Source organism: Homarus americanus, unplaced genomic scaffold, assembly GCF_018991925.1.
Source record: "Homarus americanus isolate GMGI-L3 unplaced genomic scaffold, GMGI_Hamer_2.0 scaffold57726, whole genome shotgun sequence".
NCBI lineage: Eukaryota > Metazoa > Arthropoda > Malacostraca > Decapoda > Nephropidae > Homarus > Homarus americanus.
In genome coordinates, this window is record NW_024753612.1 from 128,795 (window position 1) to 155,594 (window position 26,800).

General features: G+C 41.8%; 1 protein-coding gene across 1 annotated transcript in view; it reads right to left on the reverse strand.

The window, feature by feature from the left end:
• LOC121855399 (Fanconi anemia group J protein homolog) overlaps window positions 1–26,800 on the reverse strand; it is a 279,612-nt gene that overhangs the window by 121,303 nt on the left and 131,509 nt on the right. Inside the window, exon 6 of the mRNA XM_042350301.1 lies at window positions 26,556–26,645. Coding sequence (XP_042206235.1) covers window positions 26,556–26,645 — 90 coding nt within the window. The remainder of the gene's footprint in view (window positions 1–26,555; window positions 26,646–26,800) is intronic.

Here is a 26,800-nt window from a genome sequence, read left to right on the forward strand (position 1 = left end):
CGCCCGGACAAACACGCAAGAACACAAATCAACAGTCTCCCCCTCCCCTCCCCTCTCTCTCAAGCGCTTCCCCTGGCACCTTGAGACGTATTGGGGGGAGGGGAACTATAACATAAATTAAAACATGCCGGTAATACTAAGACTATCTAACACTAGTAGTAATAATAATAATAATAATAATAATACTGTAATAATAATAATAATAACAATAATAATAATAATAAAAATAATGTAATACTACTACGACTACATTACTATTTTATCTTTGGCTTCTAACCTCCCCTCAATAATAATAATTATGCGAAAATAATAATACCAACAACAGTAACAATAACAAGCCTTCAACATGATAGGAGTCTTCAAATATATTTCTACAAAAAAATCAGACGTTTCTTTTAACATCAAAACACAACCCCTTAAACAACGGTCTACCGTCTAACCCCTATACACTGGCTTAATAGGGAACAACTACTATTTAAAACTGTAAAATTATAATATTAACAAAATTCAAATTCACCAATATGGGTTAGAAAATCTATAGGGCGCCATTCGGGTGAAATTTCAGTATTACAGTAATGTTGCTTCTGCGAATAAATAAATAAATAAATAAAACTTTCCACGCAAGCCAAGTCACACAAAACAACACAACTGGTAATAAAACAATACGAAATAAGAATCATAAATGTGATAAAAATAAACGGAAACAAACACACACACTAATACCATGTACTTAACCCTGATATAATTATAATAACAAAAGCCACGGATACAGTCTTCAGTTTTATTTAATGTATTTTATGTATTTAATACCAACTAAAACATATTTCCATAATTTTTGACAAATTTTGATAATCTTATAGGTGACTAAATTCGTGTATGGGAAATATAGTTTCATCTTTCTTAAAAATAAATTTCATATTAATACACGTTTAAGTTATTAATAATACATCGAGATGAATTTATACATAACACAAATACAATAATTATTTTTTTCATGGAACAAATTAACGATTAAATGAACCGAGAAAATAAAATACAAAAAAAAATTAATAAAAACTAAGAATAAAAAAAAAATATATTATACCCACATATATATAAATATTTCTCTATGGTGACGGAGGAATATGTTACCACTGGGAAGGTGATGAGGAGTATTGCACTGCAGACGACACATAAGACAAAGGTGGTGGTGAGGTGGAAAGACTCAAGTGAATGTGGTTGTGTCTCCTAGCCTCGTCCCTTTCACTGCCTACACACACCTTTTTTTACGATAAATTATTCGTATGTATGAGAGAGAGAGAGAGAGAGAGAGAGAGAGAGAGAGAGAGAGAGATTCAAAAGCTAGTTTCATGTATGTATGTATGTATGTACAGGGTATGTATGTATGCATGTATGTAAAAAAAGGCCTCGTATAGATCTACAGAAAAAAATTTATATATTCATAAAAATTCTGTACAAAAATATCTATTTAAAATATTCACAAAATCCCATGAAAGAAAAACAAACAAAAGACCTGTGAGATAAATACCAACAAAACCTTAAGAAAAATAAATACCTACACAAAAACCCTTAAACACAAACAATAACAACAAAAATATCCTAAAAAAAACCCGGCAAAACCCTAACTCAAAACCAACACGAAATACCTAAAAAAAAAAAAACCTGAACACCACAAACAAAAACCACAAAAAAAGACCGTACCAATATACCCCAAAAAATCCAATGGTAGAAAAAAAAACTGTACCTTCCATCACTGACAAAACCACGTGAAAACCATCCATATTATAAACACATAACCCCGTGCCAACTAGTTTATGTAGGAACCGAGCGCTGTAGAGAGAGAGAGAGAGAGAGAGAGAGAGAGAGAGAGAGAGAGAGAGAGAGAGAGAGAGAGAGAGAGAGAAAATACCATCACGGTGATAACGGTGGCGGCAAATATCTCCAGACACACACACACACAGCCAAGATCAAGTGGACAGGAAATAAAAGTCCAGCGAGTTTTTCCCCTACCCCCCTGTCTCGGAACGGGCGAAAAACGTCGAGGGGAGGAGGAGGAAGGAGAGAAGGAGGGGGTAGAAGGAGAGAGTAACAGTCTCTCTTCCCTCTGTGTGTGTGTGTGTATGTGTGTAATTGTTATCCACCACACACACACACACACACAGTGGCATAATTGAGCCGGCTTGCGGGGGTAAGACGACCCGGCTACCAGCACCATCACAGTAGGGTGAAGGAAGAGAGGGAAAAGAAGGAAAGGGAAGAAGAGAGGAAGGGGAGGAAAAAGTGGAGTGGAGAGGGAAGAGGATGAGGAGGAAGGGAAGAATAGAGGGTAAGGGAGGAGAGGAGGAGTGAAGGGAGAGATTGGCAAAGAGGGGACGTGGAGGGAAGAAAATGGAAGGATTGTGTAAGAGAGAGAGAGAGAGAGAGAGAGAGAGAGAGAGAGTTGAAGTGCAGTCAAAAACAAAGTGAATGAAATTATGAAACACACGTTGAAGGCTAAAGAAATAAAGGAAAGAAGGAAAGACAAGAGATAGAAGGACGAAGAGAAGCTTTAAAGGTGAGGAGGGGGAGGAGGAGTAGGAAGGAGGCAGGAGTTAAAGGAGACAGGGCGATAAGGAGTCGTAGAAGGAGAGAAGGAAGGCGGTGATAAAACAGGAGAAAAACACCCACAATCGTAGTAACTCATAAATGGGAGAAATAAAACAAAGGAAGAGGAACGACTGTGTTAGGTAATAGGGAAAGGAATAGGTAATAAGGAGAATAGATAGGAATATGTAATAAGGATAGAAAAATAAGAATAGGTAACAGGGGAAGAATAGGTAATAATGGGTAATAAAAATAACAACCATTATATGAATAAAATTATGTACTGATAAACTGAATAATAAGGAAAGTAATAAATAATTATATAATACGAATAAAAAGTAAATATAGAATAAGCAATAATAATAATTATAGAAAATACCAAATAAGAGAAAATAAAGATATTCAGAAATATATAATTAAAAGGGACACAACCGATTAAGAAGTAAATGAGGGAAATAGAGCAACTAGATAAAAATGGAATAGAAGATAAAACGGTAAATGAGAAAATTGGAAAATATATAATAATAGTATAAGCAAATAAGTGGAATAGTAAAATAAATGGATGTAAAGGAATAAGTAAACAGACAAGAAAGAAGAAAATGAGAATAACAACAAGGAAATAAAAAGAGGCGAAAGGAAACAGAAATTAAGAGAAAAACAAATTAATAATATGTAAAGAATAAGAATAAGGAAAGGAGAGGAAAAGGAGACGAGGGAAAAGGAGTGGAGAAGAGAGGAAGTGGAAAAAGGGAAAAGAGGAAGGGAAGGAAGGAAAAGGGAAAACATGAAGACGAAGAAGAGGAGTGGAGGAGGAAGGACATATGACCCAATGAGATTCCCCTCACATCTCCTCCTGTAGGTAAGAGGGAGACAACGATGGAAAAAGAAAAACAACACACTCCCTCCTTCAGTAACACACAGGTAAATGACGCAGCTATATCCACCCCCCACCAGTACCTAACTGCCGGGGGAGGAACAACACGTAGAAGTGACCACGAACTCTCAAACAACATTCCTGCGAACAAGTTATATTTTTTTTTTCAGTATCACGTGAAGATTAAGCTTCCCTCTCCAAAAAGCTTATTTCAGTTGATGATTAAATATTAAAAGTCAAATGCTCTACCTAGGAAGGGGAGATTAGGTTAGGTTAGATTAGGTTAGGTTAGCGATAGAGTGTTTAATTATCTGGTGAAATAAGCTTGGGGTGCCTATTCTTCAAGTGGTTTATGCTTGCTCTCATAATGGGGTAAGACAAATCGCGTTTTAAGTTTATGATAATCTCAGTAAAGTTGAGAGAGAGAGAGAGAGAGAGAGAATTAAAGCCACAAAACTTGATAAATCCAAGTTCAGCAAAGTTGTGGCTTCTTTGGGGTGTAAGACGATTAAAAAATTACCCCCTCAAAAATAAAATAAATAAAAACACAAAATCCGAAAAAAGTATAAAAAAAATCGGGTTAAAAAGTCAATTTATAAACGCAGGTGGTGAGGCTGACAGTTGACTCGGGTACACAACCACTACGCCTTTTCTCATTAAAGCCTTAAGAACGTAGCATTAAAACGGCGCCAGCACGAGCAATCAATAGAGCGCTTGGTGTTTACCTCCAACACCTTGACAGACTTAAGAGAGTTCACGCCAGACCAACGTTTACCCGTGGCTGCTTCTGCTGGTAGTGGCGGTACTTTACTGTGTGGGAATTAGAGGCTTGACACGACACTGATTCCGGAAGACGATAAGAGTGTGTTATATATTTGTTTAGGAGGCAGGTGTGGACGGACAGGTGTGGGAAGTAGGTGTCCTGTACAGATGTTGGGTGACAGGTGTGATTAACGGGTGCTGAGCAGGTGTGGGAAGTAGGTGTGCTGGATAGGTGTAGCAGGCAGGTATGCTTGAATACATGTAGGGGACAGATATAGGAAGCAGGTAAACCAATTCGCCCACACATCTCCTCCTAACCGTCTCTCAGGAAGATAAGTAGATGCTGTATCTTTCCGAGAACGTCTTTTATTGCTATGAGCCCTCCCACTGTCACCAGGTCGAGAGAGAGAGAGAGAGAGAGAGAGAGAGAGAGAGAGAGAGAGAGAGAGAGAGAGTTAATTCTGTACACGGATCAGACAATGTTGACAGTTCTTAAAAAAAACTCAGTACGTCCATTTTAGCGGATATGCAAATGAAGTGTCACCGAAAGATGCCTTATATCGACACTAACTGAATACATCCCGCTATAATTGTATCAGTAAACAAACTCTCTGAAAATAAGTGACAAATCTCAAGGGACAAAATTTCGACTATTCTGATTAAACATCTAAAAATATACAGATTATCAATAAATTCCCAACACAATCTGCTTTCCAGTAAGAATACTTGTACCTCTTTATAACTTTAATCCCCCACCTTCTATGACATAAGGTAAATCATGGGATATAGAAGAAACATTATAGAAGATGGGGGGAATAATAGCAAGAATGAAAGAATAAAAATCGATAATAAAGACAATAAATGGCTAAGACAACAAATAAAACTAATCACACATTATTTGCTGTTATCCTCAATTTACATTAACAAAACTTATACGTCAATATATAACACCGTCTTCCATCTTTTTAATAATTATCTGTTTATACGAAGGAGTTTCACAGACGAGAGTTAACCCCATGTCGCAGAGCCTACCTGACATCCACGCATAGTCCAGGTCATCACAGTCTTAACACAGTAAACAGGTAATACGAGTTAACTCATATCACGAATAGTTTAAAGAGAAAGTTAACCATTAGCGTCCAACTATTCCTCAATATGAAACTTTCTCAGGATATAAATAAACAATTCCTCAATTAAAAAAAATCAAATTATGTTAGATTTTGGTTGAGTTTGGTTAGATTAAAAAAAAACTAATGATATGTATGCCTAAAAATCTTGAAATAGAAGTTATGTTATCAATAAGTGGATAATAATGATTAGTTTAGGAGATATGTATGGAAATAAAGAGAATAAGTGGATGTGAAGTTGCTTAAGAGATCATTGATATATTTTGTGCCAGTTTTTGAGACATACCATTTCTACCACAACTGATACTAATACTAATATCAGTAGTAGTAGTAGTAGTATTATTAGTAGTAGTAGTAGTAGGAAAAGCCATCCCTATCGTTCTATAAGTTTCCATCTATAAAAAAAATATCCGCATAAAATTTACTCCAAAATGCATCTTTCGTCCAGTATTATTTCAGGTAGGTCTGCCTCTCAGCTGGCCATTAGGCGCACATAACATCAAAAAATGTCACTGATAAGCTAAATCACCTCCCCTGGACACCACACTGGGGGAAAAAAATCCTAACTTGAGAATGACTTACAAGAAATCTGAATAGTTAACCACATTTTTAAGCCCTGGACAAACCACGCCAGGAGGGGGAGGAGGGGAAGAAGGGGAAATTGACCTGTCCACTGATCTTATTAAAGTTATGGAAAATGCATTGTGGGTTAAAAAGTTCGGCCATACTATTAGTAAACAATAAATATTGCGAATGGTTTTAGATTATCCAGAATGTTGTGTCCGCCCGAGCTGCAAACACAGATTTATAGCAATGTTACACAGCACACACACACACACACACACACCACTTTTACCTATTTTTTCGTCAATTAATTCCTAACACTATAGCACTGGACACATTAATGGACACTGAAGCTCATCGATGAATTTAAAGCAGCGTTCAGACAAGAGAGAGAGAGACGCTAGGAAATAGGGAAAATAATGCAAAAAATCCAAGAGCCTTATTTATCATGCGGCCCATCATTACCGTTTAACCCCCTCCCCCTGGACCCACGACCCATGTGTGGGGGGCAGTAAGGCTCTCCTTCATCCTACCCACATCCTCTCTACCATCCTTTCTCTATTAACTCCCTGACTTCTTCCTTATCATTCTAATGTCTCTGATAATAATAATAATAATATAAACAATAATAGTAATAAAAAACAATAGTAACAATAAAAACAACAATACTAATATTAAGAGTAATAATAGTAATAATAATAATAACAATAATAATAATTCATTCATTTATATCTCTATATAACACATAAGTTACCGTACAGTACAATAACTTCACCTGTATATACGACCCAACCTAAAATATTAACACACCTGATTATGTTAGTCTCTTCCAGTACAGAATTCGTATATATTTTAACTTAACTTCCACCTACAACAATCTCGGTGGACAAACTATTATTATTTACTTGTAATTTTTATTTATTTTTTTGTAAGATGATCGACTTGTAAGAACAATTTAAGTCTTCCTAATAAAAAATTCTTAGCAACAAAAATTATACCAAATTCTGAATAACATTTCCCTTGGTTTAATCTCCTACAAAAGAATTATTTAATATTAATTGACCCCAAAAATATATATTACCGAAGACAAATTTCACATAACATTACACTATTAGTTTATCCGAATACACTAAAAAAAACTAATAACTTTTTCTCTACAGTATTCTAAAAAATTCAGGCACTAAAAATACCAGCCATTTTCCCCCCTCTCATGGCGCCATTTTCCACTTTACACTGCCGTACCGTAGATAATATATCATGTAATTAAATCATCGTCACATCTGTCGTTCCAAGTCTCCCACTGAGTCATCCATCGCTCTCCCTCTCTCTACCCTTGGCGAGCCTCAGTGGGCGACAAAGTGAACCCAGTATCCACCTCCCTTGTTATTATTTCTTAACTAGAGGTTGTGTTAAAAAAAAAGTATATTGTAGAAAATATTAATAAAATCCCTTTATAAATCCTGGTATTTGAAGTATCTCGAATACAAATTAAACTAGGAAATTCCTTATAACAAAATCTATGTAATTATCGTCGTTCTGAAAAAAGAAAGAAAAGGTTAACAGAAGATAGTGAATAATGAGGGAAAATGAGGTTCTTAAGTGAGTGTGTGTGTGTGTGGCACCATCTCTCACCAGCCACACACAAGGGGGGAAGCAGCAACACGTGAATAAAAATAAAGATATAATTTGATTTAGACTGACTAAAAAGATGAATAATGCATAATTAAAGAGAAAAAATATAAATGTTAATAAATAAGTAAATGCATAGTTTGGTAAAATAAACAAATAGCGAAGGAGTGGTGGTAGTGTTAACGTGAGGAGAGAAGAAGGAGGAGGAGGGGGAGGAAGCTGATGATGATGAGGAGAAGGGGAAGAAGAAGAGGAAGACACACAAACAATAGACAGAAATGTGAAGGCAAAAATAGACTACTTTCATATTAACAAATAAGACAAGACCTAAGTGATAATTAAAGAAGAAATAAGAGAAACAGATAAATAAAGGAATAAATACAAAAGAGGCGACGAGACGATGACATCAACACGGGCGGACGGACATACGGAGATGACGTCACGGCGATGCAAAATAGGATATTGAGAATGAGATTACGGAAATGACCCCCCAGTTTCCCGAGACACAGCAAGTGTAGAGGGGGAAAGAAGAAAAGGGGAAGGTGGGAAGGAGGGATGAAAAGGAGATAGGAACAGAGATGGGCGTTCGGTGTCACAAATATCACCCTCCTGACACCCCCAACCCCGTGTAGTGAGACACAGGAGAGAGAGGAGATGGGGGGAATATGATACTAGGGTGAGGGGGTGAGGGAAGTTGAGGAAGGACGAGGGGAGGGGGGGGAAGTTAGTAGGGAGTAAGAGGGAAGGGGGAGCGGGCAGCAGTGTACGGTGTTGTGCAGTACTAACGAAGCCAATTACCCCCGCCCTCCACCAATCAGCGAGCAGCACCCGCCTGGCCCGGCCCAGAGGCGACAACACTGACATGCCAAGTCCGGAAAATGGTCGACAAACACCACCCAAGAATAGTTACAAAAAAGAAAAAAACAACAAAAAAAGAAAGTTTACGAACATTACCGCTGGGGACAAGACAGATCTATAATAATATTAATGATCTCAATATGATGACCTGAAGAAGTATAGCAATCATGCACTATAGAGGACATACTGACAGACAGACATACATGATGCAAAGGTTTAGTGATAACAGACAGGCAGCAGCGATAGGTAAGGGGTCGTCAGCCTTAAATAAGAAGCTATACTTTTAATAGCAAGGCTTATCCCTTCTCTCACACACACACACTACAACTGACGACGTACAGGACTCAGTAAAATGATCCTTTAAGTTAAGACTAACTGGTTCAGTCAGTCACTCCTTAAAGGGACGCTGCCGGAAGTATACACCGTAGAACACGTGATCACTGGCCATGATGTAATACAATAACAATAGTACAAGTGACACATTACTTGATTTTGCTGAAGTACTGATTCTTGTCGCTCTTGGTGTAATTAACACAATATTTGTTATATAAACTTTTCCTGATTTTTCTTTCCTTTTTTTTATTTTCAATATTTTTTCCACTGACTTTTTCCTTTATTTAAATCAATGTTTTGTAATTTTTATTTCTCTTTATTTAAATCAGTTTTTTTTTACTTTAATATTTTTTATTTCATTATTTGTGTTAATAAATATCTAGATGGTGACAATTATCAACATAGCCTTAAAATCACGTAACTTCTTTATTGAACAAAAGTGTAAATCGTTTATCCTATTCTTGTATTAATAATTCAAATTTATTTTTCAACAAACTAAAAAAAATATATTACACCCTGTATCATGACGCTCACAGGTCAGGTCAAGTAAGGTCAGGTAAGATAATGTCACTGGTTTTTGGGTTGTAGGTTAAATTATCAATAGTTCCCAACATCTCCCAACTTGACCTAACTAAACTCAACCAAACAACCTGACCTAACCTCACTCAAAGATTACAAACAGACAGACAGACAGACGGACGGACAGACACTCGAGCATAGCAACACCCCATCCAGTTAGACTTACATATAACTACTTCAGATGTTATTCAGTACTGCCTTACAAACACACACCACTAACATCAACAAACACCAAGAATCATCATCACCACGAGAAGGAAAGGCCAAAAGCTATCTCGGTTTAATCTATACCTTTTCACAACATCGAATAAGACCTGACAATATCAAAAACATTTTATACATTAACCTCGTCTTTATGCAAATCAGATACGTCTTAACAGGGACATATTTTTTTCCTTCAGCTAACACTGGGTCTTAAAAGCTAAGTACAGCTGATGTCTTAAATGCCGAATAAAAATAAGAGTGTCAGCTAGTGCCAGTGTTAGTTGGTCATTAAAAGAAAATGAGTGGTAGAAATATTGGATTAATCATGAAGTGGATGAATATAGTTAAGAGTTATTAATTGGAGACAGATATGATTTATCAAGAAGTGAGATACATATAATAATCTGTAATAAAGTGGAAACATACGGCTATAATAGGTGTATGATGGTGGTGGTGGTGGTGGAAAGTGTGTGGTGGTGGTAGGAATGATAGTGGTGGTAGGTGTGATAGCGGTGGTGGTGGTGGTAGGTGTGTGGAGGTAGGCGGATGTGTGGAGGTGGGCGGATGTGTGGAGGTGGGCGGGTGTGTGGAGGTGGGCGGGTGTGTGGAGGTGGGCGGGTGTGTGGTGGTTGTCGGCATCACGTGTGAGGCGGGTGGGCTGGTGAGGCCTCCATCACACTGTTTATTAAAGATGCATTGGTGGCGTAGCTTTGCCTCCTGATTTTTCCCGACGGTGCAGGAGGGTGGCCGGCACCTCCCCCTACCGCACCACACGGCTTCCTGGGTGTACGTGAGCCCCTGAAGCTCTTATAATTAATGTTCTTATCACCCCATTCTATTTGGATCATATATACATGTATCTATACTCTACGGTACTTTTAATTTTCAATATATGTTTAAAACAATAAATAATCTTAACAAAATGAGTAGAGCTAAATTATACACATACGTACTAATGTAATTTTCGACAGCCTTAAATACTGTTGTGTACAAGACGCCTGGGGTTTTATTTCCACATAATTCTCCCGCGTGTCAGGAGTCCGACAAAGAGTATGGTGATATAGAGAACACAGTCATATAATTGGGGATTTACAGTTACAATGTTCTGAGACAATGTAACGGATGGAGATATTCCGTAACCAACAAGTCAAGGGCGTCACGCTGTGTGTGGTGTGACCCACCACAACAAGCACAGTTTACTTGACCTTCACACACACCCGTGTCAGCATTACCGCTACAGACCTAATACAACCAACCTCATACTTGACACTTCCGTGGTAAAACGACATTGATCACAGGATGACAAAGATTGACAGTGAGTTCCGCCGCGCAAGATGCTCCGATTCCAGATCTAAGACCATTATTCCACGGCAAAATTCCCAGTATTTTTCTACCAAGTGTCTCGGCTTAAAACGGTATGTCATGAACTCGGAACCTTGAGTTCCCGAATGCCCTATATTCACAGTCCTACTTATGTGGTTACAATACCACCATAAGCCTTACACATGGAATGTGGTGAGTGAAGTCCAGCGCTGTGAAGAACAGTATGACAGAGGCGGCGGGTAGAGGACACTCACAACTGCCCACCCTTGGTCGTCGTCGTCATCGTCAGCTCTACCACCAACACGTGACGACCATTCACTGCTACTTGGGGACTTTTCAGGCGTTCAGAAACTCGTTCACATTATGGAAGACGACGCTTAAGTTTTTTTTTTTGTCCTGGCTGGAGGCCGCAGAAGGTAGACCAGGAGAAAGCCACTGGGCAGCTCCGCAATATTTCCCATGAATAAAAAAGTGACCAGAGTGGGCTCATTGTCCACAACAGGAGGACACAAGAGGCCTCCGACAAAGCCTTTATTTCGAGATGAATGTTGTTTTGGCCTCTGCCACAACGAGGGCCAGGCTGGTGCCCGGATGACCATGTGTAACGGTAGCCTCTCGCCCAGGTGATGCCTACCTGGCTTCAGCTGGGACACAACCTTTATTACTGTCACCCCCATCTATTTAAACATCTACTTTAGTTACACAACACGACCCTTCCTCTACATAACAATCCTGGTTATATATGAATATGTATGTACTTATTAACAAATCACTACGTACTGTACATTCATATACTTGCTAAGTGGATGAATCGGCAGATGTAAAGGAAAAAATCTATCTGCAAACATGATCTTACCCTCGACATAATTATCTAGTTAGGGCGAGTTTACTGATCTCAAGTATCACTATACAATACAATACCTTTCTTTATCAACTATTACAAAAACCTTACGATGTTGACGAAGACACAGCGGGAATAAGATGTTGACACACACACACACACACACACACACACACACACACACACACACACACACACACACACACACACACGGATGAACCTGTTACATCCTACCATTGATGACGAGCGCTACTTAACCAGGGCAGACCACAACACGGGTGTGAATAGAAACTACCTTTTTGTTTACCCAGTATGTAAAGGCCATCTCACTATTTACCAACAAGTACAAAGCCAAACGTGTCATTTTTGTATACGTTATGACGACTCGAGTAGCCTGAGGTATTTTTAGAAGTGAATCCCTCTAAAAAATTCTACAAAAACTCTTACGCGGCCAAACAAGAGGCGTGGGGAGGGTGTGTGGGGGTCACAATAGGGCGTGGGCAATGCGTCAAGAGTGGAGGTGTATTCAGTCAGGTGCAGCCCCTCTACTAATTACTGCCAGGGTACACCTAAGGCATGAACCACACACGCCAGGCCTTCACCTCTCCCCTACCCCTCTGTTCCTACCCTCACTCCTCCACCTTTACACGTAAATGGTAAAATCTCTCTCTCTCTCTCTCTCTCTCTCTCTCTCTCTCTCTCTCTCTCTCTCTCTCTCTCTCTCTCCTATCTATTTCTCTCCCTATTCGTAAATTTATTTCTGCCTTCCTTACTTGTAGACATGCACCCATACACGCCACCTTCCCTCCCTCTCACACCCCTACTCGCCACCTTCCCTCCCTCTCACACCCATACACGCCACCCTCCCTCCCTCTCACACCCTACACGCCACCCTCCCTCCCTCCTCCCACCCCTTACCCCGCCACCTTCCCTCCCTCTCCCACACCCCCGCCACCCCTCCCTCCTCTCACACGCCACCTTCCTCCCTCTCACACCCACACGCCACCCCCCCTCCCTCTCACACACACGCCACCTTCCCTCCCTCTCCCACCCCTACACGCCACCTTCCCTCCCTCTCACACCCCTACACGCCACCCTCCCTCCCTCTCACACTTTTCAATCTTCCTCTTATCCTATAATCACTTCTACACCGCGCTGTTACGAGACCACTACCATGAGGGGGAGGAGGCATACTGTTGCTACCGTGTGCATAGAAACATAGGAGTTATTATGTACACACAGCTGTCATGTATACAATCCCTCGGTTTACCCTGAGCTAGACCCCGAGTGTCTGTGTACTATTGCGAACACCCTGCGGCACTCCCCATACATCGGCGAGTGAGGGAGGAGGGGTGGCTCTCTCTCTCTCTCTCTCTCTCTCTCTCTCTCTCTCTCTCTCTCTCTCTCTCTCTCTCTCTCCATACCCTAAAGGTCAACACTCATCCCCTCACCTGCTTACAATCATATCACTAATGTCGACGATTGGAAAAGTATTGTTTATACATTTACACCAAACTATTCTTCCTAAATCTCAAAGAAAATATAATTCGTTTTGGTTTTAATCTCTACCAAAATTGTTCATGAAGATAATCCTGGAAATATATCTAAACTACACGAACAACAGCATTGGTTTATGTTTAGTATAGGTAAATAAGGTGAGAGGAGGTACTAAACACTCTTCACCTCCTATGTACTGCACTGTCTCCCTCTGTCCTTCCTCTAATCTGTCTCAACCAACCTAATGTCAACAAGAAATAACAACATCAAACAAAACTCAAACACCACAATCACATTCTTCTAAAAAAAAAAAAAAAAGAATTGATATTTTCTGTAGAATTTCACCTGACCTTCACCTGTACAGTGTTATGTAAATTAGATCAACAATCGTAAACAAACACCAGCTTGACGAAACCTCACGACTTAACATGGCCGGTGCACTGATAGTAATGGTAGTAGTAGTAATGATAGTAAGATAATTAGTAGTAGCAGTAATAGTAATAATATTCATTATTGTAATGGTAATACACTACACTACACCCCTCCCCGAGAAAAAAAAAATTATCCAAGAAAATACAAAATATCAACCTTTACAGATATATTTTTTCCCAACTTTCCTTCATTTTTCTAGCAGTTCCCGCGCATGACCTCAGCGTGTCCATGCACAAACAAACCTCATGTTTTATAACCTAGTCGAGTAATTTAACTGTTCCTACCTGAGGCTATACCACGGGAAATGCTCATTAACCCTCTTCTTCAAAAAACTACAACTTTTTTATAGGCAGCTCTGCCATTCACGCATCACGAACACATTTTATTTTTCCCCCCCAACACAAAAATCTCATACACCGACCAACACTATTTTTTTTATGTTGGATCTTAGTTTTATTTTACTCAATGTCGCTCACAACTCTGCGGATTTTGTCAAGCAGTGATGTACAGTACAATAATTTCATGGGGTAACTTGGTGAGGTTGATATAAAAGTAAGAGAAGATCTACACCACCACACCACCAACATACTGTCTCAGCTGGTATTATTGCTGTTACGGCTGCTGGTGTTACGGTCGCTTGTTACAGGTCTAAATATAATACAGTATAGTACTTTCCGCGGTTAATACCTACCATAATTGTAACACTAAACAGTAAATTATTATTATCACTATTATAATTATTATTATTTTTATTATTGCTATTTTTTATATTTTTTTGCATTTTTATTATTATTATATTTATTATTATTACGAATCTTTTATTAATATTACTGTTATTATTACTAAACTGTCAATTAATAATACTTATCATTATCGTCTCGTTGATTATCATTAATATTAATCATAAATTATTATCATTCTTAATCGTATAATATCCCTATCAAACCGTATATTATTATTATTATTATTATTAGTAGTAGTAGTATTTATTCTATCTCTTCAAACTTCTTTTTTTGTCATACTTCATACGTGGTACATCAGGCTAGGTCGATCTTTTCTTTTATGATGAATTTTACATTTCAAAATCCTTAACATTATATCTTTTAAACTTGTAGTATGATCTAACTCGGTATTTACCCAGTATTAGTAAATAAGCAATACTTCTTATCATAATTATAAAGACGTTGGTATCCGTACATAAAAAATAAACACCAAAGAAGAAAATAAAACAAACTAAAAAAAATTATCGCATATTAGACAACTGAGGAAATAAATAAATAAATAAATAAATAAATACAAAATAAATAAATTAAAAGTCCGGCTTAATTAAAAAAAAACAAGAAGAAGAAATCACAATATTAAAACGAAGGATTCAATTAATATCACAAATAACAAAAATTAAACAACTCAATTACCCATAACTAATATTTTCACTTGTAGCTATAGTCTGTTTTCCAATGGCCCCAAATTCTTTTTAAGTTTCCAGAAAATTCACCGACAATTTCTTAAGGAATGTGGAGTTTAAACTTTCTTCGCTCGTGTCCACCAAATTAAAAAAAAATAAACACGATGATTCAGGCAGATAAAGCCCTTCAGATTGCTTACTTAACATATCAATTCACTACTAGTCTTACAATCACAGCCACCACTATTATTACTATCATTACTATTACAACTACAACCATTACTACAATCACTAATATTATTACTACTACTACTACTAGGTACTAATATTCTTACAACCACTAGTATGACTAGTTGTAATTATTCTACTACTACTACAGTACTACTACTACTATTTACCTTACTATCACTACTACAACTAATTATCTTCCGATTACTACTACTAAAACTACTCTTACAATCCTAACCACTTAAACTAATGACTAAACTAACACTAAAAACGGTGTCAAACTTTACACACATTACCGCAAAAAAATAAACAAATAAATAAAATAAAATAATTCCCCACTAACTGTTCATAAATACAACAGGTAAAATAAATAAACCAATCGCTGCTAATTACTACCAAGGTAACTAAAATATCATTCAAATATATATAATGACAGAACAGCTTACTTTGCTATCATGCAATTATAAAAACAATAAGCAACTCTAATGTCGTTTCCACATACATTAACACTATATAGATCACATCAACACGAAGAAAAAAAAATTCGTTCACTAAAGCCTGAAACAATCTGGAAACTGACCTGAAACTCTTGCTGACTGACTAATTATGGAGGTAACATTTATACACATGTTTTAATCTACCTACACCATACTCAAAATAATGAATGATATATAAAATAAATTAACAATAGACTTCAAAATAAGATAAAGATTATTTAATACAGCCAGGGACAAGCAAAATATCCTGAGGTAAGTAATAGCCCTACAAATATAAAATAATAGTAACTGCATTATTACACTCATAATACCTGCAATAATAATAATAATAATAATAATAATAATAATAATAATAATAATAATAATAATAACAACAACAGTAAAAATAATAACAGTAATAATAATAATAATAATAATAATAATAATAATAAATAATAATAATAACAATATTAATAAAAACCGATAATAACAACAATAACAAAAGTTATAACCATCTGCGGCTTCATATGAATTTTATGACAGGTTAACACACCAATAAAAAGCAACACAAAGACATTTAACACAAACATAGATTAAGTGAAGTAAATATAACATGAACAAGGATGAACAGTGTGAGGTAGAACACGATGAACATTGAACAGATGAACCGACTACCTTTACAGTACACGACAAATGTAAAATATAATAAATAAATAAAATATATATATTCCTACACACACACAGGCCTAGATCATGGTAAGAACAAGTCGGCCACCATAATATTTTCTCGGTCAGTGAATGAGTCAGTCAGTGAGGGAAAATTTTTTGGTAATTACAACACAAAATAACTAACTAGACTATGATTATTATGACATTATAATCCCACAACAACCCGGATCTATCGTCATATTAATACTATTATGAAAACTTAATAAACACGAAGATTTATTTTAACAGTGTAAAAAAAAAAAATCTCACGGAGCCAAGGAGTAATGTGTTAACAGGGGGCATTAGTGAACACAAGAGCCAGCAGGACCGGATGGCACGCTCTCCTGTCTTAACAACAGCTTACATTACATAGTGAGGATTATAATGGAGGGAGGAAGAGAGGGTTAGAGGTGAGAGAAAGAGATAAACTAACACCCTTAAACACACACACACACACACACACACACACACACACACACACACACACACACACACACACACACACACAGGAAATAAGTAAAAAAAACACACACAAGGAAAAACACAAAATAGATATGACCAATTGTGTATAGGAACTACATAATCACACATACATACGTGACGAGCTATTGTGTAGGCCCAGGGTGGTGTGGGGCCAGGGGTGGTGTGGGGCCAGAGTGGTGTAGGGCCAGGAGTGGTGTAGGGCCAGGGTGGTGTGGGGCCAGAGGCCAATTACAGGGCTGGAGTAGTGAGAACAGGGGTGGTGTGGAGACCCAGAGGTGATGTGGGGCCAGAATGGTGTGGGGCCAGGGGCAGTGTGGGGCCAGGGAGTGATGTGGGGCCAGGGTGGTGTAGAGACCAGGGTGGAGTGTAGAGACCAGAGGTGGAGTGTGGGGAACCAGGGTGATGTAGGGCCAGGGTCAGTGTGGGACCAGTGATGTAGGTCAGGGTGTAGGGTCAGGGTGATGTAGGGTCAGGGGTGGTGTAGGGTCAGGGTGATGTAGGGTCAGGTGATGTAGGGTCCAGGGTGATGTGAGGCCAAGGGGTGATGTAGGGCCAGAGATGTAGGGTCAGGGTGATGCTTGGGGGCCAGGGGTGGTGTGGAGCCAGGGGTGGTGTGGGGCCAGGGTGGTGTAAGGCCAGGGTGGGGTGTGGGGCCAGGGGTGGTGTAGGGCAGGGGTGGTGTGAGAACAGGGTGTAGGGCCAGGGTGGGTGGGCTAGGGTGGTGTAAGGGCCAAGGGGTGCAAGGTGTAGGGCCAGGGGTGATGTAGGGCCAGGTGGTGTAGGGCCAGGGGGTGGGTGTAGGGCAGGGTGGGTGTAGGGGGCCAGGGTGGTGTGGGGCCAGGGTGGGTGTAGGGCCAGGGTGGTGTAGGGCAGGGGTGATGTAGAGACCAGGGGTGGTGTAGAGGGCCCAGGGTGGTACAGGGCCAGGGTGGTACAGGGCCAGGGTGGTGGGCCAGGGGTGGTGGGGTCAGGGTGGTACAGGGCTAGGGTGGTGTGAGAACAGGGTGGTACAGGGCCCAGGGTGTACAGAGACTGGAGTGGTGTGAACAGGGGTGGTGTGGGAGCCAGGGAGTGGTACAGGGCTGGGGTGGTGTGTGAGAACAGGGTGGTACAGGGTCAAGATGGTGGGAGCCAGGGTGGTACAGGGCCAGGGTGGTACAGGGCTAAATTGGTGTGAGAACAGATTGGTGTAGGGCCAGGGCTGGGGCTAGAGGTGGTATGAGAACAGAGATTGGTACAGGGCCCAGGGTGGTTACAGGGCCAGGGTGGTACAGGGCCAGGAGTGGGTGTAGGGCCAGGGTGGTACAGAGAGATGATGTGAGACCAGGGTGGTACAGAGCCAGGGTGGTACAGAGACCAGGGTGAGCCTGGCACCAGGGGTGGTACAGGGCCAGGGTGGTGTGTGGGGCCAGGGTGGTACAAGGACCCAGGGGTGGTCTGGGGCTAGGTGGTGTAGGGCCAGAGGTGGTGTGGGGCCAGGGTCTGGGCCAGCCTCGCTCTCATCAATTGATCTACAGCGCAGGGGGCGAAATCCGATAATTGAAGGCGCGCCCGTGATAATCAAACGACGCGGGACGCCGCCTCTACCCTGGGGATGCCGCTACCCAGCCACTATAGTGTGCCCGCCACGCTACGCAGCCCGCCGAATGTGCCACTGCAACCCAGTGTACTTATACGCACACCCAGCTCACCGGTGATACTGCCACGCTACGCAGCCGCCTGGTGGCACCCCGCCGCTACACCCAGCCACCCTGGTGTTGCCCCGCCACGCTACACCCAGCCCACCCGGTGTGCCCCGACACGCTACGCAGCCACCCGAGTGTGCCCGCCACGCTACGCATTTACCAGTGTGCCCCGCCACGCTACACCCAGCCCACCCTGGTGTGCCCACCATGCCCAGCCCACCCTAGTGTGCTTACCACGCTACACCCAGCCCACCCGAGTGTGCCTTGCCACGCTACACCAGCCCGCAGGGTGTACCCCGCCACGCTACACCCAGCCCACCCGAGTGTACCCCACCATGCTACACCCAGACACTGTAGCATACACGACCACGGTACATACATATACAAGTGCTGTCGTTACATTAAGCTAATTTAGTTTAGTTTAGTTTAGGTTTGGTTAGAATGGATTAAGTTGGGTGGGGTTAGGTTATGTTATATTAAGCTAAGTTAGGTTAGGTTACGTTATGTTTGGTTGGACTAGATTGGGATAGGTTAGGTTACGTTTGGTTAGGTTAGGTTAGGTTAGGTTAGGTTAGGTTAGGTTAGGTTAGGTTAAATTGGTTATTACTGCACTGAAAAAAGTATAAAAAATAATCCATAATTCAACAGTATGCAACCAATAGTAATGATATGAAGCCCATAAAAAATAAAGAAAATAAAAGACTGCGTGTGTGTGTGTGTGTGTGTGTGTGTGTCAAAGCGCGGCAGGAAAGGAGGGTGCAAATACTGGAGAGGAGGAGGGTGGTGTGAGGAGGGGAGAGGGAGGGAGGGAGGGAGGGGTGGAAGGAAGGGGAGGGGAGAGACGCAGTGAGGACATGAGTGAGGAGGAAAATGAAGGATGGCGTAAAGGAGAAAGAAGATATAAAATGAGATGGAAAGAAGGAAATGGGTGAAGGAAGATGAAAAAGAAACTCTAAATGAAGGAAGATGAGAGAGAGAGAGAGAGAGAGAGAGTCAAAATAAAATGGGAAGGAGCAATGAAACAGTGCGAGAGAGTGAGGGGTCAGTATAGTGAGAGAGAGAACAGCTTCAGTATTGAGCGCCGGCGAGGCTGGAGGGGACCGGGAAGGTGTGAAAAAAGTATGTAAACAAGACGACAGACTCTGGCAAACTCCCGAGTTGAAAAGGAATTGCGAAGGCTCGTCGACTGACTGGCTGACGCGGGCGTTGCAACTCCTCAAAGAGTCTTTCCCTACGACATCTTTTTAAGCGGCGGCAGTCTTTAATCCCTCTGCCTCAGAACTATTTTTTGACGTAAAAAAATCTCGGGCACTTTTTGGTGGGGAGGGAACTCGGGACGCTGAGAATAAACAGAGGAGAGGAAAGGTTCAATATCTCGCACTTGGTTGGAGGTGAGTGGTGGGCGAACTGTGACATCCGAACGGTGTGGAGCCGAGGTCAGAGTCACGGTGAGGCCACGGGACGAGTGGTTATCTCGCTAATCTGGGCGCTTCGTTACGCATCGGGCCCACTGAACTATAATGCTATTAGGCCGACAACGGGAGTCAATTACTGGCTGTCTGCGTTAAAGTTTTCTGCCAGAGCACTAGGGGGAAGGGTGGTGTGGTGATGGTGGTGGTGGAGGAGGGGATAGTGGTGGTGACGGCGGGGATAGTGGCGGCGGCGGGGATAGTGGTGGTGACGGCGGGGATAGTGAGGTTTGGTGGTGTTATTGGTGGTAGCGGTGATGGTGGTAGTGATGGTGGCGGGTGATGGTGGTGGTGGTGATGGTGATGTTATAGGTTATGATCGTAATTATACTAATACAGGTAGTGATGATGGTGGTGATAGTGGTGGTGATGGTATTAGTGATGATGGTGGTCATGGGGTGTTGATCGTGGTAATGACGGAGGCGGTATTAATAGCAGTATTAGTAGTAAAATAGTTAAGTTAATAACAATAATAATGTTATTTACACAAAGGAGAAACAGTGTTGATAGCTATAGTGCAAAGTAGTGGTAGTACTGATAGTGGTGGCGGTAATGGTGGTTATGGTGACGGTGGGGATGGTGGTGGTAGTAACGGGGATGGTGTTCATGGTGGTGGTGGCAGAGACGGTAGTGAAGGTGGTGACAGCAGGTGCGGTGGTGGTGATGATGGTGGCAGGTGCGGTGGTGGTGGTGATGATGGTGTCAGGTGCGGTGGTGGTAATGTTGGTGGTGCTCATGGTGGCAGAGGTGGTAGTGGTGGTTGGACGTACCTCACGCCCCCACAGCTAACGTGTTAGGTTGGCACACTCGTACAATGGTGGGAGAGCGAGAGAGTTGTGGAGAGCGGGGGAAGAGGGGAGGAGGTGCCAATGGAGAGGAGGGGGGGGGAGGGGCCACGTCGAGAAGGGGAGAGGAAGAGGGCGATCGTGGTAGGAGAGGAGGAGAACAGAAAAAGAGGAGAAAGGGGAAGGCAGGAATTATGATGTTTAGAGAGAGAGATCATCAGCAGCCAGACATCATAAGAGGGAAGGCATTAGCACTTTGAGAGGCCTCTAAGAACAAACTCTATCACCACAGCGTGTGAGGAGGCGTGTGGTGTGAGGGAGGCGTGAGTGGTGTGAGGGGGCAGTGTGGATGGTGTGATGGAGAGCGTGGTGGTGTGAGGCGTGTGTGGTGTGGGGGGGAGGCGTGTGTGGTGTGAGGAGGCGTGTGGATGGTGTGATGGAGGCGTGGTGGTGTGAGGCGTGTGTGATGTAAGGGAGGCGTGTGTGGTGTGGGGGGTGTGAATGGTGTGAGGGGCGTGTGGAATGTGGGGAGGCGTGGGTGGCGGCGTGAGGGTGGATGGTGTGCGGGGCGTGGGTGGCGTGTGTGGTGTGAGGGAGGCGTGTGGATTGTATGAGGGAGGCGTGGATGGTGTGCGGGAGGCGTGGATGGTGTGCGGGAGGCGTGGGTAGCATGAGGGAGGCGTGGCGGTCTTTCACTTACCCAAACATGAAGACAAGGGCAAAACATCATCATCAACCTAACCTAACATACCCTTAACACCACAGCACATAACCATTGCCACAGGTCAAAGCAACGGGACGAGAGGTCAAAGGTGAAAGGTTAAACTGGTCAAGAAAACAACACAGTGCTCAGTAATACATCCTTGTCTCACAGAACTGGTAAGGCCTTAGGCATAAAAAGGTTCCCTAACGATGACTATAAATGGTTCCCAAAATGGCTTAGGAAATGTCTTCTACAACGGCTAATATGACTCCTAAAATTGTTTATATGACCCAAAAAAAGGCTAATATGATTCCTAAAATGGCTGATGTGACTCCTAAAATGGCTAATGTGACTTCTAAAATAGCTAACAAAATATGACTCTCAAAATGACTATCTCTGAACTAAGCAAACCAAACAAAACACAGCAAGATGGAGTAAAGGAAGACTGTTGTAAACCTAAATGTAAAGTAAACCTAAATGTAAAGTAAACCTAAATGTAAAGTAAACCTAAATGTAAAGTAAACCTAAATGTAAAGTAAGTAGTAATTTCTCCCGTAAACTAAAACTTCAAAATACTGAAAGTTCTCTCCCATTACCGACTCCCATAGACTAAGGACACCAACAACAGTATAACACAATGCTAAACCACATAACCTAGCGCACTACCAACACAACCAAGCGAACCACTAAACACAACAACACAACTAAGCGATACCACTAAACACAGTAACACAACCAAGCGAACCACCAAACACAACAACACACCAAGCGATACCACCAAACACAACCAAGCGATACCACCAAACACAACAACACAACCAAGCGATACCACCAAACACAACAACACAACCAAGCGATACCACCAAACACAGCAACACAACCAAGCGATACCACCAAACACAAAACACAAACTGTACCAAAAACACAGTAACACAAGCGAACCACCAACCACAGCACCAAGCGAACCACCAACCACAACACAACCAAGCGATACCACTAAACACAGTAACACAACCAAGCGATACCACCAAACACAACAACACAACCAAGCGATACCACTAAACACAACACAACCAAGCGGCACCAAACACAACAACACAACCAAGCGATACCACCAAACACAACCAAGCAAACACAACAACACAAACCAAGCTGATACCACCAAACACAACAACAAGCGATACCACCAACCACAACACAACCAAGCGATACCACCAAACCAGTAACACAAAATCCAAGCGATACCACCAAACACGAACAACAACACAAACACGTGATACCACCAAACACAACAAACAACCAAGCGATACCACCACAAAATACAAACACAGTAACACAACCAAGGATACCACCAACCACAACCAAACGATACCACCAAACACAACACAACCAAGCGATACCACTAAACACAGTATACACCAAACACAACAACACAACCAAACGATACCACCAAACACACACCCAAGCGATACCACTAAACAACACAACCAAGCGATAACCAAACACAACAACACCGGCACCAACACAGCATAATAACAACACAGAACACACCAACAGAATACAACACCACACACCAACAACACAACACAGCAGCACAGTACAACACACCACCAACAACAGCACAACACAGCAACTACATCACAGCACAACACACCACAAAGCACAACACACCAGCACAGTACAACACACCACCAACAACAGCACAACACAGCAACTACATCACAGCACACACACCACCAAAGCACAACACACCAGCACAGTACAACACACCACCAACAACAGCACAACACAGCAACTACATCACAGCACAACACACCACCAAAGCACAACACACCAGCACAGTACAACACACCACCAACAACAGCACAACACAGCAACTACATCACAGCACAACACACCACCAAAGCACACACACCAGCACAGTACAACACACCAACAGCAACAGCACAACACTACATCACAGCACAACACACCAGCACAACACACCAGCACAGTACAACACACCACCAACAACAGCACAACACAGCACATCACAGCACAACACACCACCAAAGCACAACACACCAGCACAGTACAACACACACAACAACAACAGCACAACACACCAGCACACACACACACCAACAACAGCACAACACAGCAACTACATCACAGCACAACACACCACCAAGCACAACACACCAGCACAGTACAACACACCACCAACAACAGCACAACAGCAACTACATCACAGCACAACACACCAACCAAAGCACAACACACCAGCACAGTACAACACACCACCAACAAATAAGGCACAACACAGCAACTGCTATATCACAGCACAACACACCACCAAAGCACACCAGCACAGCATAACCAACAACAACAGCACAACACACCAGCACAGTACAACACACCACCAACAACAGCAACACAGCAACTACATCACAGCACAACACACCACCAAAGCACAACACACCAGCACAGTACAACACACCAACAACAACAGCACAACACAGCAACTACATCACAGCACAACACACCACCAAAGCACAACACACCAGCACAGTACAACACACCACCAACAACCAGCACAACACAGCAACTACATCACAGCACAACACACCACCAAAGCACAACACACCAGCACAGTACAACACACCAACAACAACAGCACAACACACCAGCACAGTACAAATCACTAACTCACCAACAACAGCACAACACAGCAACTACATCACAGCACAACACACCAACAACAGCACAACACAGCAGCACAGTACAACACACCACCAACAACAGCACAAATACAGCAACTACATCACAGCACAACACACCACCAAAGCACAACACACCAGCACAGTGGGGCTAAATACACCAACAACAACAGCACAACACAGCAACTAAGAATACAGCACAACACACCACCAAAGCACAACACACCAGCACAGTACAACACACCACCAACAACAGCACAACACAGCAACTACATCACAGCACAACACACAAACACAACACACCAGCACAGTACAACACACCAGCAGCAACAGTACACAGTACTACCACCAGCACAGTACAACACACCACCAGCACAGTACAACACACCACCAACAACAGCACAACACCAGCAACTAGCACAACACACCAAAGCACAACACACCAGCACAGTACAACACACCACCAACAACAGCACAACACAGCAACTACATCACAGCACACAACCACACAATATAGCAGCAATACATATACCACAAAACACAACACACTGTAGCACACAGTACAACACACCACCAACAACAGCACAACACAGCAACTACATCACAGCACAACACACCAAAAGCACACACCAGCACAGTACAACACACCACCAACAACAGCACAACACAGCAACTACATCACAGCACAACACACACCAAAGCACAACACACCAGCACAGTACAACACACACCACCAGCAACAGTGCAACACAGCAACTAAGCATCACAGCACAACACACCACCAAACACAACACATACCCAGCACATATATAGTACAACATACACCACCAGCAACAGCACAACACAGCAACTACATCACAGCAACACACCACCAAAGCACAACACCAGCACCAGCACAGTACAACACACCACCAACAACAGCACAACACCACCAGCATAACTACATCACACACAACACACCACCAAAGCACAACACACCAGCACAGTACACCAACACACCAACATACCCACAAACACAACACACCAGCAAGCAGCAACACAACACAATAACAACTACATCAACGAAGAACACAGCACAACACACCACCAGCACACAAAGGCAAGCACACCAAAGCACACCAGCACAACACACCACCAACAACAGCACAACACACCACCAAAGCACAACACACCACCAACAACAGCACAACACACCACCAACAACAGCACAACACACCACCAAAGCACAACACACCACCAACAACAGCACAACACACCACCAACAACAGCACAACACAACACCAACACACGAGGACAAGCACCAATACCATAGACAAAGTAAATTACATTAACCAAGAAATGAAAGACAGCGTCCATAGTGGCCTGGGGCATGGAGTCACAAAGTGTTTTTAAATGTGATTATTCCTCGTATCAAAAGAAACAAAAATGCATCTAACTTTGACTTCCGATAAAATGCAAAATATCTGTGTCCGCAAATCACCATCAATTCTATCTTAACGAACGCCATTAACATAACTTCAGTCAGGTTATAAATTTATGGTAGAGAATAACTTATAAATAATCCTTAAAATATTTGTTTATCATAAGTTACGATACCGAATTAAGGGAGTTTCACCGTGCCTTTGATAATCCATTTTTTGACATTAATTTGGGTACAGTCGCCTCCACTTATACCTGGTACAGTAGCTGGCATGGTTTGTGAGATGTGGCAACTCTGCATAATGCTTATCTATAGAAGCATCATTATTCTAATTACTACTGCGAGGTTCCTTAGGGCTACTCCAAGAATTTTAATATGATGTAAACAAACACAGGTATTAGTGCAGGCGACTGTATATTCTAGGAATTAATTTTGGGGGAATATTTATAGTAAGAACATTTGCGAATTTATCCTCTAGCCTTAAATTGCCACCCCCCCCCCAAGATCAAAATAACACAACTCACCTAAAACCAAGACCTAAGTTTAAAGAGAAAACATCAATAATTATTATGTACTACATCTATTTGAAAAAAAAATAAATATAAATCTCTATATGTCAATTAGGAAAGTACTACCAAAATATTTTCCGTAATTACAGATGTTTAACGCGTGTCAGAGGATCAAAACGAAATGAACATTCTCGAAACGCTTAGAACACGCCAGTACCATAAGAACAAAATTAACTCCAGCATGAGCAATCAACTGCGCCTGGCGTTACCCTCAACCTGAAATGGTAGGTTTAGAGGAACTAGACCAGACAACGCTTGCTTGACTTTCCCCAGTGGTGGCATTTTCCCACAGCAGGACATGAAAGGAACCAGTACTGACCTGACATCGGTGTAGTCTGTGCGTCGCAGCTCCTTGACGATCTGATGAACCTGTTTGTGGGTCCTTGTGCCGAAGAAGATTTTGGGCACCCTGAAATAAAACAAAAAGAACTCAGTATAGTAATTGACTTACCCGTGTACAAGTCATGATAATGTGAGACAATAATTGTGTTACTATGAACTCTTGTGCGTGTGTGTGTGTGTGTGTGTGTGTGTGTTTCCATCTATATAATAAAGTAATCTAAA